This window comes from Chiloscyllium punctatum, chromosome 9, assembly GCF_047496795.1.
Source record: "Chiloscyllium punctatum isolate Juve2018m chromosome 9, sChiPun1.3, whole genome shotgun sequence".
Taxonomy (NCBI): domain Eukaryota; kingdom Metazoa; phylum Chordata; class Chondrichthyes; order Orectolobiformes; family Hemiscylliidae; genus Chiloscyllium; species Chiloscyllium punctatum.
In genome coordinates, this window is record NC_092747.1 from 61,370,995 (window position 1) to 61,386,940 (window position 15,946).

At 40.0% G+C, this 15,946-nt stretch overlaps 1 protein-coding gene across 11 annotated transcripts in view; it reads right to left on the bottom strand.

The window, feature by feature from the left end:
- tenm4 (teneurin transmembrane protein 4) overlaps nt 1–15,946 on the bottom strand; it is a 658,797-nt gene that overhangs the window by 195,208 nt on the left and 447,643 nt on the right. For 10 of the 11 annotated variants that reach the window (XM_072577672.1, XM_072577676.1, XM_072577671.1 and 7 more), the window contains one exon: nt 13,993–14,163. The exons of the other annotated variant lie outside the window; for it this stretch is intronic. In XM_072577672.1, the coding sequence (XP_072433773.1) occupies nt 13,993–14,163 (171 nt within the window). The remainder of the gene's footprint in view (nt 1–13,992; nt 14,164–15,946) is intronic. 11 annotated transcript variants of the gene reach the window in all.

The window sequence follows — 15,946 nt, forward strand, 5'->3', positions numbered from 1 at the left end:
ATCTATCCCATCATGCATACTGGACGTGGGAGGCAAGAGCCTGAAGTGAAGACCAGTGATGGTAAACCACAAGGCCAGCACAGCAATCCAAACCCAGAAGTGAGAAAGTACCCCAAGTGAAACTCAGCAGCAGCAAAGTCCATAGATAGAGATGCTCACAGCTAGCATTTGTTCATGACGGCATCTTCCTTGGATGGATTTGCTGCCACTAACTGTTTTTCTAATACTAGTCTGCTGTACTAACCTCTGTGCCTGGGGATTTTAGTAAAAAGCAGTTTATTTTATAATAAGATAACAGATAACTTTAGCTTGAGACTGGTTAACTATATTAACCTTAGGTAAGAGGTTGCTATTTTCTAAAGTATATTAAATAGGTCAATTCTACATGTCTATAGACTAAGTATGAACAACGAACTGAATAAATCATCCAATGACAGTCTCCAAAGGGAATTCCTACTGGGAATATGTTTTCCAAACCCAACCAACTCAGAAGGAATTTGCTGATTCATCTTTCTCTAATGCATTTCTGAGATACTCTGATGTGGAGGATTTCTTTATCCGCCTATTCAAAGTTACTTCAAAGGGTAATCCTAGGCTGTTCACTTCCTTTGTTCAGTTCCTGTCATGTTGAGGCCTAATTTTGGATTCTAATTGGGGTTGGGGGAAGAGGACTTGGAATAGTTAAACTTTGGACGAGTCCGATCATGGGGGTCGGATTACAGATTGGAGAGAGAGAAGAGTCTTTGCTTTGAGGAGGCTCAGTTGTTGGTTAGCAATGAGGTTTCAGTTTTAGGGAGCAATCGGAAAATCTCCTGCTCCTTCAGCTTGGTCCATAAGCTGTGCTGAAAAGGTAGTATGTTTTCCATGTGTGTCTTCAAATTGAGGTTCCTTTCCAACCCTCCATCACGATGTGTGGTACTATGACTGTGCTAAATGGGATAGACTTCTACTAGATCCAGAACAAAGAACAATACAGCACATGCACAGGCCCTAGGACCCACAAAGCTTCTGCCGACACATTTGCCCTTCCATACTAAAACTGTCTTCACTTCCAGGAGCTGTATGCCTCTATTCCCTTCTTATTCATATCAAGACCAGGCCTTCATAAGGGTAATCAGCAGCAGCAGATTTGTACTCAAATAAAATCTGTAATCACATGTTGTGCTATTGCACCCACTCTACCATCAAGCCAGGGGATCAACCTTGATTCAGTGAATGCAGGAGGGCATGCCAGGAGCAGCACCAGGCATACCAAAAACGAGGGGTCAACCCAGTGAAGCTACCAAACAGGACTACTTGCATGCCAAACAGAAAAATCAACAAGTGATAGAGAGGAGTGATCCCACAACAAACATTCAGCTGTAAGTTCTGCAGTCCTGCCACATCCAGTCATGAATCGTGATGGACAATGAACAGAGAAGAAGGTTATCTTCGATTACAATGGGATCGTGATCAGATGGGCCAATGGGCTGAGGAGCGGCAGATTGAGTTTAATTTAGATAAATGTGAGGTGCTGCATTTTGGGAAAGCAAAAAATCTTAGCAGGACTTATACACTTAATGGTAAGGTCCTAGGGAGTGTTGCTGGACAAGGAGACCTTGGAGTGCGGGTTCATAGCTCCTTGAAAGTGGAGTCGCAGGCAAATGCTATAGTGAAGGAGGCATTTGGTATGCTTTCTTTTATTGGTCAAAGCATTGAGTACAGGAGTTGGAAGGTCATGTTGCGGCTGTACAGGACATTGGTCAGGCCACTTTTGGAATAATGTGTGCAATTCTGGTCTCCTTCCTATCAGAAGGATGTTGTGAAACTTGAAAGAGTTCAGAAAAGATTTGCAAGGACATTGCCAGGATTGGAGGATTTGAGCTATAGGGAGAGATTGAATAGGCTAGGTCTGTTTTCCCTGGAGCATTGGAAGCTGAGGGGTGACCTTATAGAGGTTTATAAAATCATAAGGGGCATGGATAGGGTACATAGACAAGGTCTTTTCCCTGGGGTGGGGGAGCTCAGTTTAGGGTGAGAGTGTAAAGATATAAAAGAGAACTAAGGGGCAACTTTTTCATGCAAGGAAGTGTGTGTGTGTGTGTGTGTGTGTGTGTGTGTGTGTGTGTGTGTTTATATATATATATTATATATATATAAAAAATATGGGCTGCCGGAGGCTAGTACAATTGCAACGTTTAAAAGGCATCGGGATGGGTATATGAATAGGAAGGGCTTGGAGGGATATGGGACAGGTGCTGGCAGGTGGGACTGGATGGGTTGGCATATCTGGTCGGCATGGAAGAGTTAGACTGAAGGATATGTTTCCGTGCTGCACATCTCTATGACTCTATGACAGTTATTTATATGCCAAATTGGGGGAGTGGGGAAGGAGGTGGTGAGGGAGTTAATCCAAAGATTTTGACATAACTCTTTCAAGTCAATTGCCTTATACAACAAGGCTGGTCAATGATGGACTTTGACACCTACCTAGGCACTGAACTGCAGAAAGCCCCCTCAGAAGCTAAAGAAAATGTGGGAGAAGGGCCAGGATGGAATATACTGTTCGAAACAGGAGGGAGTCAAATAGGCCAGAGTAAGTAAAATAATACTGAAATAAAAATACAGAGATGGGTAGGAAACAAAATCTCAAAAATACACTTATGGCAAATGCATGGAAGAGCATGTATGTTCCAAGCCATAAAGGAACTGCATTAGTTTCCCGGTGACTTTTATTGAGACTCATAATTGCAAAGAGAGAGACTGGTGTAAGATTACAGCAGCAATGGAAATTAAGCACAGACCAGAGGGGGCTGTGGGAATCATAGCAAGAGGGGACAAAAGTGTTAGGATGGCTCTTCCAGGGGGACAGGCCCAGAGCAAGAATTCTATTCCCTTGACAGTAAAGACCTGTTGAATGAATTTGGATATACCGAGATTAAAGTAAATAGCAGATAAACCAGTTAGAAAGGGGATACTACAGATGTGTCAATCTTTTCAGATGCTATGCCCATAATCTCCTTGCTGAAGCTATGAATCCTCAGATTAAGCCTGAGGGCTTAGGGTGTACAAGCATTAGAGTAAGATGCCAGAAGTAGTAATTGCAATGGAAGCTATATTATGAACATTTTGTACATAATTCCTAAACATTATGATTCTTTATTAAGCAATTTTACTTATCCAACTTTGCTGATGCTTTAGTTAGTGGACAGTCCTAACATCATTACAGGGTGGGGTAGATTCTTCATTTCTCTCAAAACAGCTGAAAGTAGCTGGAAAAGGTGATGTCAAAGAAATCGGTGGCCAGCGACCAGAGAACGTTCTAGATAGTGGTTCGAGCTTTCACAACATAGCTTCAGAGAAGGAAGCCAGCACACCAGTTATTCATTTCTTTAAATAAGAAATATTGTACCCAATGGACTCAGGGCACATTGTCCTTGAGACCCATTTGTCTCTTTGGAGGAGAATCTATCCTTTCTTGAAGAGCTTAAAAAAAATTAGAGTTATTACTTAATGCACAAACTTGCCCAGGGACAGTGACCGCCACTACGGGTTAAAAATCGATGAAGTTTCTTCCAGAGTGGAAAGCCAAGTCATTGTTGGGAAACAAAAAAAATGGTAACTTTGTCTTAGCACAATCTCGAATGACATTTTAAACATTCCTAAACCAGTGAAATGGCCACAAAATCTGATGCAGCAACAACGCTAAAGTTCAAAAGAGATGTTTAATCATGCATGGAAGTGGATTCAAAATGGTTCGGTCAGGATGGATGGCAGAAGCCAACTGTATGCAACTAGATTTTGTGATCATGCACACAAAACATGACAGTAAGCTTGAAATGTTTTGAGAAAAATCCTCAGCAAAGGAGTAGTACAACAACTTCAAGAAGCTAAATAATAGATGATCCGGAGAGGATAAGAGACTCTTAGGTCCAGAATAGATCAAATTTAATATTCAGTGTGGAGAAGTGGCTGATCTGCATAGATGGCAGCTGGAGGGTACAAGAGAAACCTATCTACATGCTGTGAGAAATTTAAAGTTGAATATAGAATTGGGCTTGAACCACTCAGACTGCAGCAAGAGTTAGTCCAATTACCTGAGTGTGACTGAGGTCTCACCATCTGACTGTTAGAAGTCAAATAGCACAAACAAGCCTTGTAGGTTGAAAATAAGAAACCTGCTGGCGATTTCAGAAATCCCACATTTGAACAGTGTAAGTTGTACAACTGAGACACCTGAAGTGGAAAAAGTGCTTTTTTGTTACAGAAATGTTGAGAAATCCAAGACGAAGGTGAAAGACTAGCTGAAGAAAACTTTCCTCTATGGTTAATGAGCAATGAACTAGTCTTTAAAAAAAAACACTGGAGAGAGAGAACAAGAATCTTCATTCCCTTCTTACGATCACAGATTAGCCGGAGAAGAAGCTCGCCCTTTTCAAATAGCTGTGCAATTCAGAGTACCACACAAGAGTCTCCTATTGGTCCTCCTTTAGCAGTTTTTCTTTTTATCTGTGGTGATCCAGTTTCACTTTCTCATGGAGTCCTTGAGCTGTCCATGGTTGCACTTCAGCAGCCTCATGTTGCAGTTTATGGCTAATGTTAGTGTGAAGAGGGCACACTGTAAAAGCACTTAGTGGCAAGATGTAGAGTAAATGGAATTACACCTTTACTCTGAGTATAATTACTGAGCTTGTGTAAAATGAGCAAAGTCAGTGATGTCAGATCACATAGACCTGGGGTTTGTATCTGTATGGTTCCAAGAATGATATCCTTCTTTATTATCCTTTGCACATTCAGTTCTGTTCACAAAATCTGCCTCCTCCACCATCCCTGGCAGCATGTTCCAGATTAGATTTCATCTTACTGAACTTCTACCTGCTGCAGCAGACTCCCAGCTTCAGCCACTTGAATCAATATTTCTCGATTTTGACAAAATCTCTTCAAATCCTGTTCCTTTATCATGCCTGCTCTCCAATATTCTATTTTATCTTTTGTTACCTTTCATTCTCAGTGTAAAACAACAGTGATAGCAATGAGAATGAAACGGTTTTTGGAAAGCTGACACTAATTTCTGGGTTGCACTCAGAACCAGAAAAATATAGAAATTAAGAAATTGTGGGGGGGGGGGTCAATGATTTATGCTTTGAGTGCATGTTTGAAATCCCTCAGGTTGCAAAGAATCAGAAATTATTCAACTGACAGGAACTGCCTTTTTACAACACCAGTTTTGTGTTAAAACCTTTGAAAAAGTTGGTTCAATGAGATGCAACTGTGTTTTTAATGACATATTAATTCATAATTACTGATTAACAGCCTCAATGGTCCTGATAAGTTTTATATTTATGGAATGTTGAATTTCTCCATTATGATAAAACAAAATCACATTTTGAACATTTTTTTTTAATAAAGTATACTTATGATAAACCATCATTTTTAATTCCAAATATGTGTCCCAATAATTGCTTTTGTCTGTGTAAATCTTGCCTAGTTTGCTGTCTGTGAGAATACTTCAGTGTGAGATTGGTTACTGACCCCCAACCTTTGAGCTGAATTTTCACACAATAGTTTTTAAATTGTAGGCAGCTTTATTTCTGGCAATTGGCAGCGGAATGTTTTCTGGTTCAATCATCCCAAAGGTGTGCAATTAAGAAGCTGACTTTGGCAATGCCAAAGTTAGATCCTCAGGGATATTGAGGAGATGGAAGGGCAATTCAACACATGCTATTAAAAGGCAAACCAGCAGACATGACTACAGTCACGTGAGAATGCTGCTGAAATAAATATATAATACAGTCTACAGCAAACAGATGAAATATGAGGTTAATGAAATGTCAGTGATTTGTTCACACTCAGTACTATATCTCTGACAGCAGACTTCAGGAGCTTCTCGTGCAATGGCAAGTTTCTGCCTCCAGATGACCTGCTGATTTGTCATTTTTCCCCATTTAACATGCAGGTTGTATATCACTTCCCCCCCACTCCAACCTCCTATGGAGTGCTCACTTCCTGTGAGCTGATACATTGCACACATGGCAGGGTTCAGTGTGATGCTGCCAATGATTCCTAGCAAAATGGCTCTTGATTGAGTCATTAACAAACTCAGCTGGATTCCCATATCATGGCCACTAGCAGCACGCTCGGGCAACCTCCAGAAAAAGAAAATTGGGAAGAGACAGGTACACTTTGGCATATTTGCTTGGGAGCTTTTTTGTCCCCTAATTTTCCTGCCCTCCCCACCTCTGACTCTGCCTCCATTGTTGCTGTACCTAAAGGTTCCTTTGAGTTGATGCCACATGAAAAGAAGAGAGAACATCTTCACCTAAGCGATCGCTAAGGATTGTGGGAAGCTTTCATTGATGCCAACGGTGAGCATTTTTGCAATGCTGTGAAGTCTGAGCCTTTAAGCCTTTTTCTCATACATGAGAAATACAATAAATTAATCACCTCGACTGGACTCTTGGTCACCTTGCAGATGCAAAATGAATTAAATGATAAATGTACTTCTAAATCAAAGGTACATGTATTGCAATTTTTTTAACCTTTAAATCATAGACATTTTGAAAAGTATCCAGCAGTCAGTAGAATCAACACCAAGGTTACCAAATCAACCTCTTAATATATATACTGGAATGATTACAGTTAATTCATTACAAATTCATGAATTACTGAACATATAGTTAACTTCTCATGGTTTTTTTGTAATTGCAGGTATTTAACATAACAGTTTAAATACATTTATAACAGAATAGCATAATCCATAATTTTTAATTTTCATTTTAAGTTTGAGTGCCTGACAGGAGGCCATAGGCTATTTGGCAACCAGCAAGCAGGACAGGGGTGATGCTCCTTCTGCTTGATTTCCCATCTTTCCATCAACATCGTGAATTATTTTCAAGTAAAACTTAAAATATGCTTAATTTAATGTTATCCCAAAGATGTCCCAACCTCGAACTAGTGTGGCCTTTTCCTCCAGTGACATACACTGCTGCAGCACTGTTGATGATTTGTTGCTTCCTGGTCAAATCTAATTTCAACCTTTCCTCATTCTTACTCTTCAATTTCCCCCTTCCATGTTTCTATTGCAAGTGCCAGTTCAAAGGAAATGTTCCTGTGGTCATTCAAAACAACTTGCATTGATATCATTACTTTTCATCTATTAAAATGTCCTAAGAGGAATGTGATCAAACAAACCTTGATGTTAGGACAAATGAGCAAAATGGTAAGTTTCAAGGAGCATTTTAAGGGTGGAGTAAGAGGTGACAGATGGAGATGTTTGGGGAGGGAATTGCAAAAGCTACAGCCTCAGAAACAGTGCTGTCTTCCTTGGATATTAGGAACAGCTAACTCCAATTTCTTGTCGCTCAAAGCCATCACATTCAAATGTTTTCACTGTTACAGTCTTAATTTGTTAAGGCTTAAAATCAACTTCTGCAACTTTTGCAGACAACATTGGAAATTCTGATCAGAATCGGAAACCCTAATTCCAACCTTGATTGGATCAAAAAGAAATTACTCAGACGCTTTTAGATTACTTTTACAAGAGTGTCCTGAAACAAAATAAGGAGAAAGCGGCCCAGGAATTCTCACAGTCAGCAAGAAGGAAGGATCAATGTCAAAGTCATGGTCCTTTATGCAGCAGACTGTGTGCTGGGTTCAGTGATTTAAATATGCAGCAGATCTTTGACTGCATCTGCGAAAGGATAAATATGTCAAGTGAAAGTGAGGGTTGGGAGGCAGGTGGGTGGGGTGAGTGGTAGGGTACAAGGCAGGGGGCGGGGGGGGGGAGTAAATTATGCCAAGTAGGTGAGATTTTAAGGTGGCAGATGGATGGGGGTGGGTGTGGAAGGGTGATAGGTAAGGGAATAAGAGCTCCAGGTAGGTTGAGCAGTCGGGTCAGTAGAGAACATTAAATATTAGCTCCAGTGCGGTTGGTGGGAGGAAATAGGTTATGTTGCATGGGGGGGTGGGGGGAGGGGTGGTTCCAGGCACTTGCCAGATAAGGTACCGGATGATGTTGGAATGAACCGCTGGGGTGATAGAAGAGCTATGACGGAAGGTTGGTGGTGTTCAGTGTGGGAGTGTCAAGGCTGGGGTTGGGTTGTCTTGTTGGGGAGCACCAGTGTAAGCCTGTGGTTCATTTTAATTGTTAACCAGAAATTCGAGGAGATTGCTAATCCATAAACCATTCCTGGGTAACAATTAAACCTCAGTGAGTAGAACCCATCAGAATTCTCTGACTTTGAGGGTCTTTTTTCAGAATGTTTCCGACTCAAGAGAATTGCCCATTGGAATTTTCAATTTGGTGGGTAATTCTGTCCGAGTCAGCTGTGTTGGGAATTCTGTGTGACAGTAATGTGTACTTCCAGTCTGAACTGCTTGAATGACTACCTGACCATTGAAATATCTGGAGCATGGAACCTGTCAACTCCAACTTTGCTTCTGTTCAAATCTTTGATTTTCATCATCAGGAGCAATGCAGTTGACCTCTTGCTGATTTGTGCATTGTCTTATGAACATACGAGTTAGGAGCAGGTGTAGGCTACTCAGCCTCTCAGGTCTGCTCCATCACTCGATAATTCATAGCTGATTGGATTACTCCATCATCCAATCCAACCTCAATAATCTTTCATCCCCTTGCTTATCAAAATCAATTTATACTTGACATAAAACATTTAAAGACTCTGCTTCGACTGAATTTTAAGTAAGATCGTTCCAAAGAATCTCAGTGCTGTGATTTTTTAAAAATCCTCCTTTTTGGCTTAATTGGATGACCCCGTATTTTGAAATATAGACCCCCAGTTATGGATCCTCCCAAAAGAAGAAACATCCTTTCCTGATCTACACTGTCCACCTGGAATCTTACATAATTAAATTAATATGCCTCTTACTCTGCTAAACTCCAGTGGATACAAGCCTAGCCTGCCCAAACATTCCTCATAAGACAACCAGCCCATTCCATTATTAGTACAGAGAAACTTCTCACATGCATACATGCTTCCTTAAATAAGGAAACCAACACAGTACACAATACTCCAGATGTGGTCTCACAAGTGACTTGTGTAACTGAAGCATAACTCACTATCTTTTTTATTGAACTCTTCTAGCCAGAAATTGTAACATCCTGTTCACTTTCCTACATGCACACTAATCTGTTGAATTAGTTCATCCAGTTCTCCCTGCATCTCAGAGCTCTGTAACCTCTCAATGTTTAAATGATGTGTTTTTTTTTCAATTTTTCAGCTAAAATAGACAACTTCATACTTTCCCATATTATACTCCTTTACAATTCACTTAACCTTTTGGTGTTCCTTATGTTCTTTTTACAAATTACTTTTCTACTTTGTGACATCAGCAAATTTATCAACTTTTGATTCCTTCAACTGAGTATCTATCTAAAAACTTAGGACCGCAGCACTGATCCCCATCACACTGCTATTGCATGTTGCCAAGCAGAGAAAAAAATATTTTGCTTACTCTATGATTCCTGTTGGCGAGCCAATTTTCTGTCCATGCCAATATCTCACTCCACATCATAAGCGTTTATTACTCATAAAAACCTTTGATGTGGCATCTTATCAAATGATTTCTGGACACTGAAGCACATCCCATTGGTTTGCTTTAATCCATAGCATATGTCACTTCCTCAAAGAACTTCAAGAAACTGGTACAACATAATTTCCCTTTCACAAAACATTTTGACGTCACTTGACTGGCTTGAATTGTTCTTACTGTCCTGTGATAACATCTTCAACAATAGTTTCTAATATCTTTCCGGACAGATGTTAAATTAATTGGCCTGTAGTTTCCTGCTTTCTGTCTCCTTCCCCTTTTGAATAATGGGGAAGGAGACAGAGTATCGAGGTGGCACGTTGGCTCAGTGGTTAGCACTGCTACCTCACAGCGCCAGGGACCCGGGTTCAATTTCAGCCTCGGGTGCCTGCCTGTGTGGTGTTTGCACGTTCTCCCCATGTCTGCGTGGGTTTCCTCCCACAGTCCAAAGATGTGCAGGTCAGGTGAATTGGCCATGCTAAATTGCCTGTTGTGTTAGGTGCATTAGTTAGAGGGAAACTGGTCTGGTTGGGTTATTCTTTGGAGGGTTGGTGTGGACTTGTTGGGCCGAATGGCCTGTTTCCACACTAGGGAATCTAATCTAATGGAATTAGCTATTTTCCAATCTAATGGGACATTTCCTGAGTTGAGAAATCTTCGGAAAATTAAAACCAAGGCATCAAAAATCTCATTAGCCACCGTAGGATGAAGTCTGACAGGGTCCAGACTTGTCATCCTGCAGCTCCAGTAATTTACTATGTACCACTTCTCTGTTCATTGTAATTTACTTGAGTTGCTCCCTTTCTCCCATTTCCTGATTTGTAACTATCTCTGGGATATTATTAATATCCTCTACAGTGAAGAAGTAAAACTACTGAGTAATTCATTTGCTATCTCTTTAATTTGCATTATTAATTTCCTCAGAGTCATGTTCTGTAAGACCAATTCTCACATTTGTTAATTCTTTTTATTATCATTAGAAAATCTCAGGGCCAAATCTAATGCTTATTGGCTAAGTAGTCAGTTTTCTTTGAGGGATTCTTGCCATGAAGCCCAGTGAGATTTCTCACCACACCTTACCAGACACACTTGCATAACTAGCTTCCCATCCCTAAAGCGTCCCTCACAGCCAATTCTCATCCCATCTTACAGTCAGCATTGCCTGAACAACTTGTTATTCAGCAGAGATCCATCGAAAGACCATATCTCTTCCCCTGTATCCTCTTTTAGAGGTCACTGTGCTCCTATGCACACGCTGGTGATCCGTCATTACTGCTCATCAGCAAATCCTGGCTCAACACTCCAACGCACTCCTTCTCCCTTGTTGTTTAGCCACCCGGCAACACCGTTTCCCTGTTCTGAGTTATATCTTGTCTAAACACTCTAAGTCATTGGTGCTTTGTTCTCAACGTATACTGGACACCTAAGTTTTGTCATTGTCCAGTAGCGGAACACAATAAATAGGCAAGCAATTGGACAGTTCCAAAGGTGAGCTTTTATTTTGTCAGAAAAACTCAATGCAAATTAAGTGAGTAGAAGGCTTCAATTTCCAAAGTTTGCAATCAAAATTCTGGCATCATGACCAACGAATAGTCCACAGTCCATGGGGTGGTCTTCTGCACTCATCTCATACCCACTGGAACTGAGTGTCAATCAGTTCCTGTCTGGTTTGTAGCACCTAGTGCTCTGAGCTCCATCAGATACAAGGATAACTTCCTATAACTCAATGTCATCACCCTTCTCTGCAGAAAACTGCCTCTACTCCCCTGGTTTCTCAACATCCAGCAGACTGCCTCACTGTCTGCTTGAACTGAACAGAGCACAGCACACCTGAATGATGTGGCACACTCTGTCTGGATTTTACTGGAGGGGCTCCCAGACTGGTCTGAGCAGAGAAACTGCATTTTCAGGAGCCCTATTGTCTGCCCCACCAGGGCCCTGGTTGAGGCATATGCATCAACTTGGTGAAGGTGCCACGCTGGTGGAGTGACCAACATATTACATCAAAAATGGAGTGCCTGTGCATTTTGACCCCTTTCCAATCTCAGACTAACATCAACCATGGAACCTGACACTGAAATCATTGCCATACTTATATGAAACGTGACCTAACAAAGTTTGCCCCGTCTCATGCCATCCTTGAAATTTCCACGAGTGATACGACGCTTTGGCTAGCATTTTTCACATTTTAAGTCATTGCTGCCAACTTTTCACCACTAAGATAACAACGTTTGATTTGCAAATGCCAACGAAATGGTGTAATCTGCTTTTGACAAGCATTTGATGCCTAAGGAAGTTCACTCTGCATGGATTGCACATGGGTGACAAAACAATTACCAATGAAATGAGACTGCACTTTGCAAATGCACTCTTCACCTTCTTGTCCCTTTAATGTACCAAGCATCCAGGAGATGTAGATCATCCATCTCTGCCCATCAACTTCACACTGCTTTTGCACTCTGGCTGTTGTGCTCCCATTTTCCAGTTACATTTCACATGGCAAGTGATGACGGAACACAGATGAATACCGTCAGCACCAGGCTCCCCCAATTATCCTCCCCAGGTATCCCCTGATCACCAGGGATGTCCCATTTTACCTCACACTACCCTGACTGCCCAGTTATACTCATTCGCCCCCCATGCATTATCCCAAATATTGAACTTCACCTCCAACTGACTTCCCTGTCCCATTAACTCCAATGTTACACTTAAAAGATATCTACCCTGTTCCATGGATGAGGGGTGCTTATGGCTTCTGTCTTGGATTGTGACCTGTGAAGGTGCTTGGTGATGAACAACACGGAGGCTCCTGGCAGCCAGATATGAGTGGAAGTTGCCAGGTATTCACTCCGATCTCCATGCGGAGAATTCTCAATTCCAACTTGGTCAGTGAATTAGTTTAGATAGGAAACTGCATATTAATGAGATGAGTTGCTGTTGTCTAGCAAGCAGCTCACCTTGCCATTCAGCTAATACATAAAAGATGCAATGAGTTTCTCCCAATGTCAAAACAGGCCTTGCCAGATTTTGCATCCAAGTCTGATGCAAATCTTGCCATGGCCCATGCTGTTCAGACCTCTATCATATTTGGCCCTTAACACCATTTCTATATATTTCTAGCTAGCTTTATCTCATACTTCAATTTTTCGCTTTGAATCTTCTATTATCCTTTGTCGGTTTTTTATATTGTGTTTGATATTCTGAGCTGCCATCTATGTTTGTATAATTTCCTGCTTTTTATTTAAGTTTGATATGCAATTAATTTTTTAAGTTAACCGCAGATAGTGGCTTCTTCCTTTGGGATGTTTTCTTTCTTGTTGCAAAGTAATGTTCCTGTGTATTCTGAATTCTCTACCTATAAAGAGCACTGAGTATGAGTGTCAAATGTTTTACACTCCTGCCATTAAACACTTTGCCAATCAATTTCATCTGATTATTCTCATAATGAAACAAAAGCCCAAAGTATGCTTTGTTAGGCATGGTTGAGTTGAAGCATGCTCACCTCCCAGTGAAAAACGTACAAGTTCCAATCCTACTTCAGTGACATTAGCACAAAGTTTAGGCTGATACTCCAGTTCAATATTTCAAATGAAACATTAAACAGGATCCCCATCGACTTTCTCAAAGTCAAAAGAACTGTTTCAAAGTTGAGGAGAGTGCTCCTGGCCATTATTTCCTCCTTAATCAACTAAGTGTAATGCGTTGACTATGATATATCTTATTGACTGTAATCCATATTAATTATATTTTTCCTTAGGAAATACGCAGACAACGAACCTGCTGAATAGTTATTCAAACATAATCCCTACAAGTGATATCTGCTGGCAAAGAATCATCACATTAAACTAATGGCAAGAACTTCTGAGTCACAAATCAAAAATTCTTCCTAATTCTATACCTACAGGGATGTATTAATGGCAGAGATTCCACATTGAAAAAAATTGGCTGTCATTGTGCATCAATATAATGTGGGTATACATTGTAAGCTCAGAATGTCAGAATGGGTTCAGTTTAAAAGGTTATCCAACTTAGTTCCAGCCATGGAGTGTATTTTAATTTTCACAGCAATGCTTTTAAATAGCTTGCATATCAGAAGGTTTGTAATATACTGTTAATATAAGAATTTATATTTGGCTCCATCATTGGCACAACCATGCAAAATGCTTCCACGGCAGCCCTTTGTCACAAAATACCATTGCTCCATTAAAATGTAATCCACCGCAATGCATATACACATAATACAGTGCACAGTAATTTGACAAAACCTGACAGACGTTGTCCAAAAACTGAGAAAACTCTTTTCAAAATTTGTACCAATAAGAAGGCAGAATATATTAAAAGGGAACATTGTATGTGCAGTTCTATAATTATAACTCACAAATAACCCTTGTATATTAAACATAAAGTACACTGCAGATTTAAAGCCAGTTTCATAGTATTGATTATGTTTACAGTAGACCATACCTTCACTGGTTCCTTTGCCTTTCCTTTCAGGCAAGCCTAAACCTGTGCCACCAGAGGGAGACAATGTGACGTCCGTTGGCACTGGCCAACTGCTGGCTTTGTTCTCACCGATCTGGTACATCTGCCCTTCCATCGGCTGCAGGTGCCAGTTTAGGCCAAACAGGTGCATGGCTGTGATAGCAATGAGAAAAGTCATCTTTTTCTGGCAGGATCACTGCAGGAGTTCTGGATAAATTAGGCACCGATGTACGGTACAGTGAGGTGGTCTGGAGTAGGTCTTTTCCCTATTTTATGTGTTGTTGATAATTGATCCATGTAATGATCCAGTTATCTTCGCAAACTTGCAGTGCAAAATTGAAGGAACTGGGGTCAGTGAAACCTTTCAATACTGTGCAAGGTTTCAATACTCAAATTCCTACAGTGGCCTACAAAGCCTTATCTCAAAGGTTACAGTTCCTTGATCAATGTATTATATTTTGTTAATAGTTTTCTTTTGACAGTTGGTGATGATATTTTACTTTGTATCTTGCATGTCCTGTAACTATGCTTGTTCAGTATTACAATTAGTACAATTTGCCCAATCAATTTTTTGGTGTGCTAAATGGTAATAGATGGTAATAACAGTAGAGGTGTTATATGATACATCCTGGAATTGCATTTTGGAGTTTTGTGAATGCCCAAAACAAGTGCAGCAGATCACCACTTTGAATAAGAGGAAAAATCAGGAAGGCTGTAAGAGGTTTGCTTGGTCTGCCACCACCCATTTTGTAGCTAAGCTGAAATTGAATTTTGCACCGCATATGTCTGCTTTGGACGTGAAAGAATTTACAGAATAAGTCACATCTGAAATCATTTAGTAACTAAGTACGTTCATCAATTTATTGTCAATTTGCATAATTTGTCTAGTGATCAGAAATTGCCCAGTTTTTGTTTTGTGACATTTGTAAAATATTGCCCATGGTATGGATGACCAATGACAGATAACAGTCAGAACATGGACAATTCCTCATTATGTGGGAGAAATGCTATGATATCTTGTTTAGTGATGCCATATTAGATGTTTACAAAATGATATTCTTGGAAAGCAAAAATGAAAATAGGATGATATCTGCCTATTTAATATTTTTCTCTTCAGTTTATAATCAAGGGATTCCTGATAACTATTTAATTTTGGCCCTGATTTTGTTCTGTGTTTTATTTGGACTTTGAAATGACCTATTATAACATGGTCAAAGTTATTTTCAGCATTATTTGTTTGTACTGGAGATAGCAAGTGTTATTTTTCAAAAATATGACCTCGAATAACCAATTGCAATCAAACGGAGCACACATTACTATCCAATACTTAAAGTAATGCATCTAACAGCATTTATATGGCATATTTTCATAAAAGAATTGGGTACATCTTTGATTTTGAGTGATTTCAGTTTGCATCTTTTCAAATTAAATAGAGATTAAAGGTTAAGAACACTTGATGTTTTGTGATTATCTACAGAATCAGCCTTTCAGTTAGGACCATCATAATCCAAATGACCAATGACTAAGTTATCCAAGTCTGTCTCGAAATTTCAATGACTGAGTAGCAATCATGACAATATTCTAACCCTGAAATTATGTTGTGAGATGTCATCTCATAAATATTTATCTTTTTTATTTACAATTTCTCCCTTTTTAGATGGAAGAATTAATTTTTAATTTGAAAGGGTAATTTCATGTTTGGAATCACAGTGACAGCAAGTTCAGGTGAATATGTAAAGCATTGTTTGATACCTTGCAGTTCCTGTCAGAAATTTGGGGCCCATAATTTTTACTTATTTTACGGCTGTTGGTATTAATGGCACAAATCTTTTATTTTAAGAAAGTCGTACTGCAATTGTATCTTGGAAACAGCAAATGCCATTTCACAGGACACAATAAAATATAGTGCAACTTCCTATGAGAAAAACATGTTCCA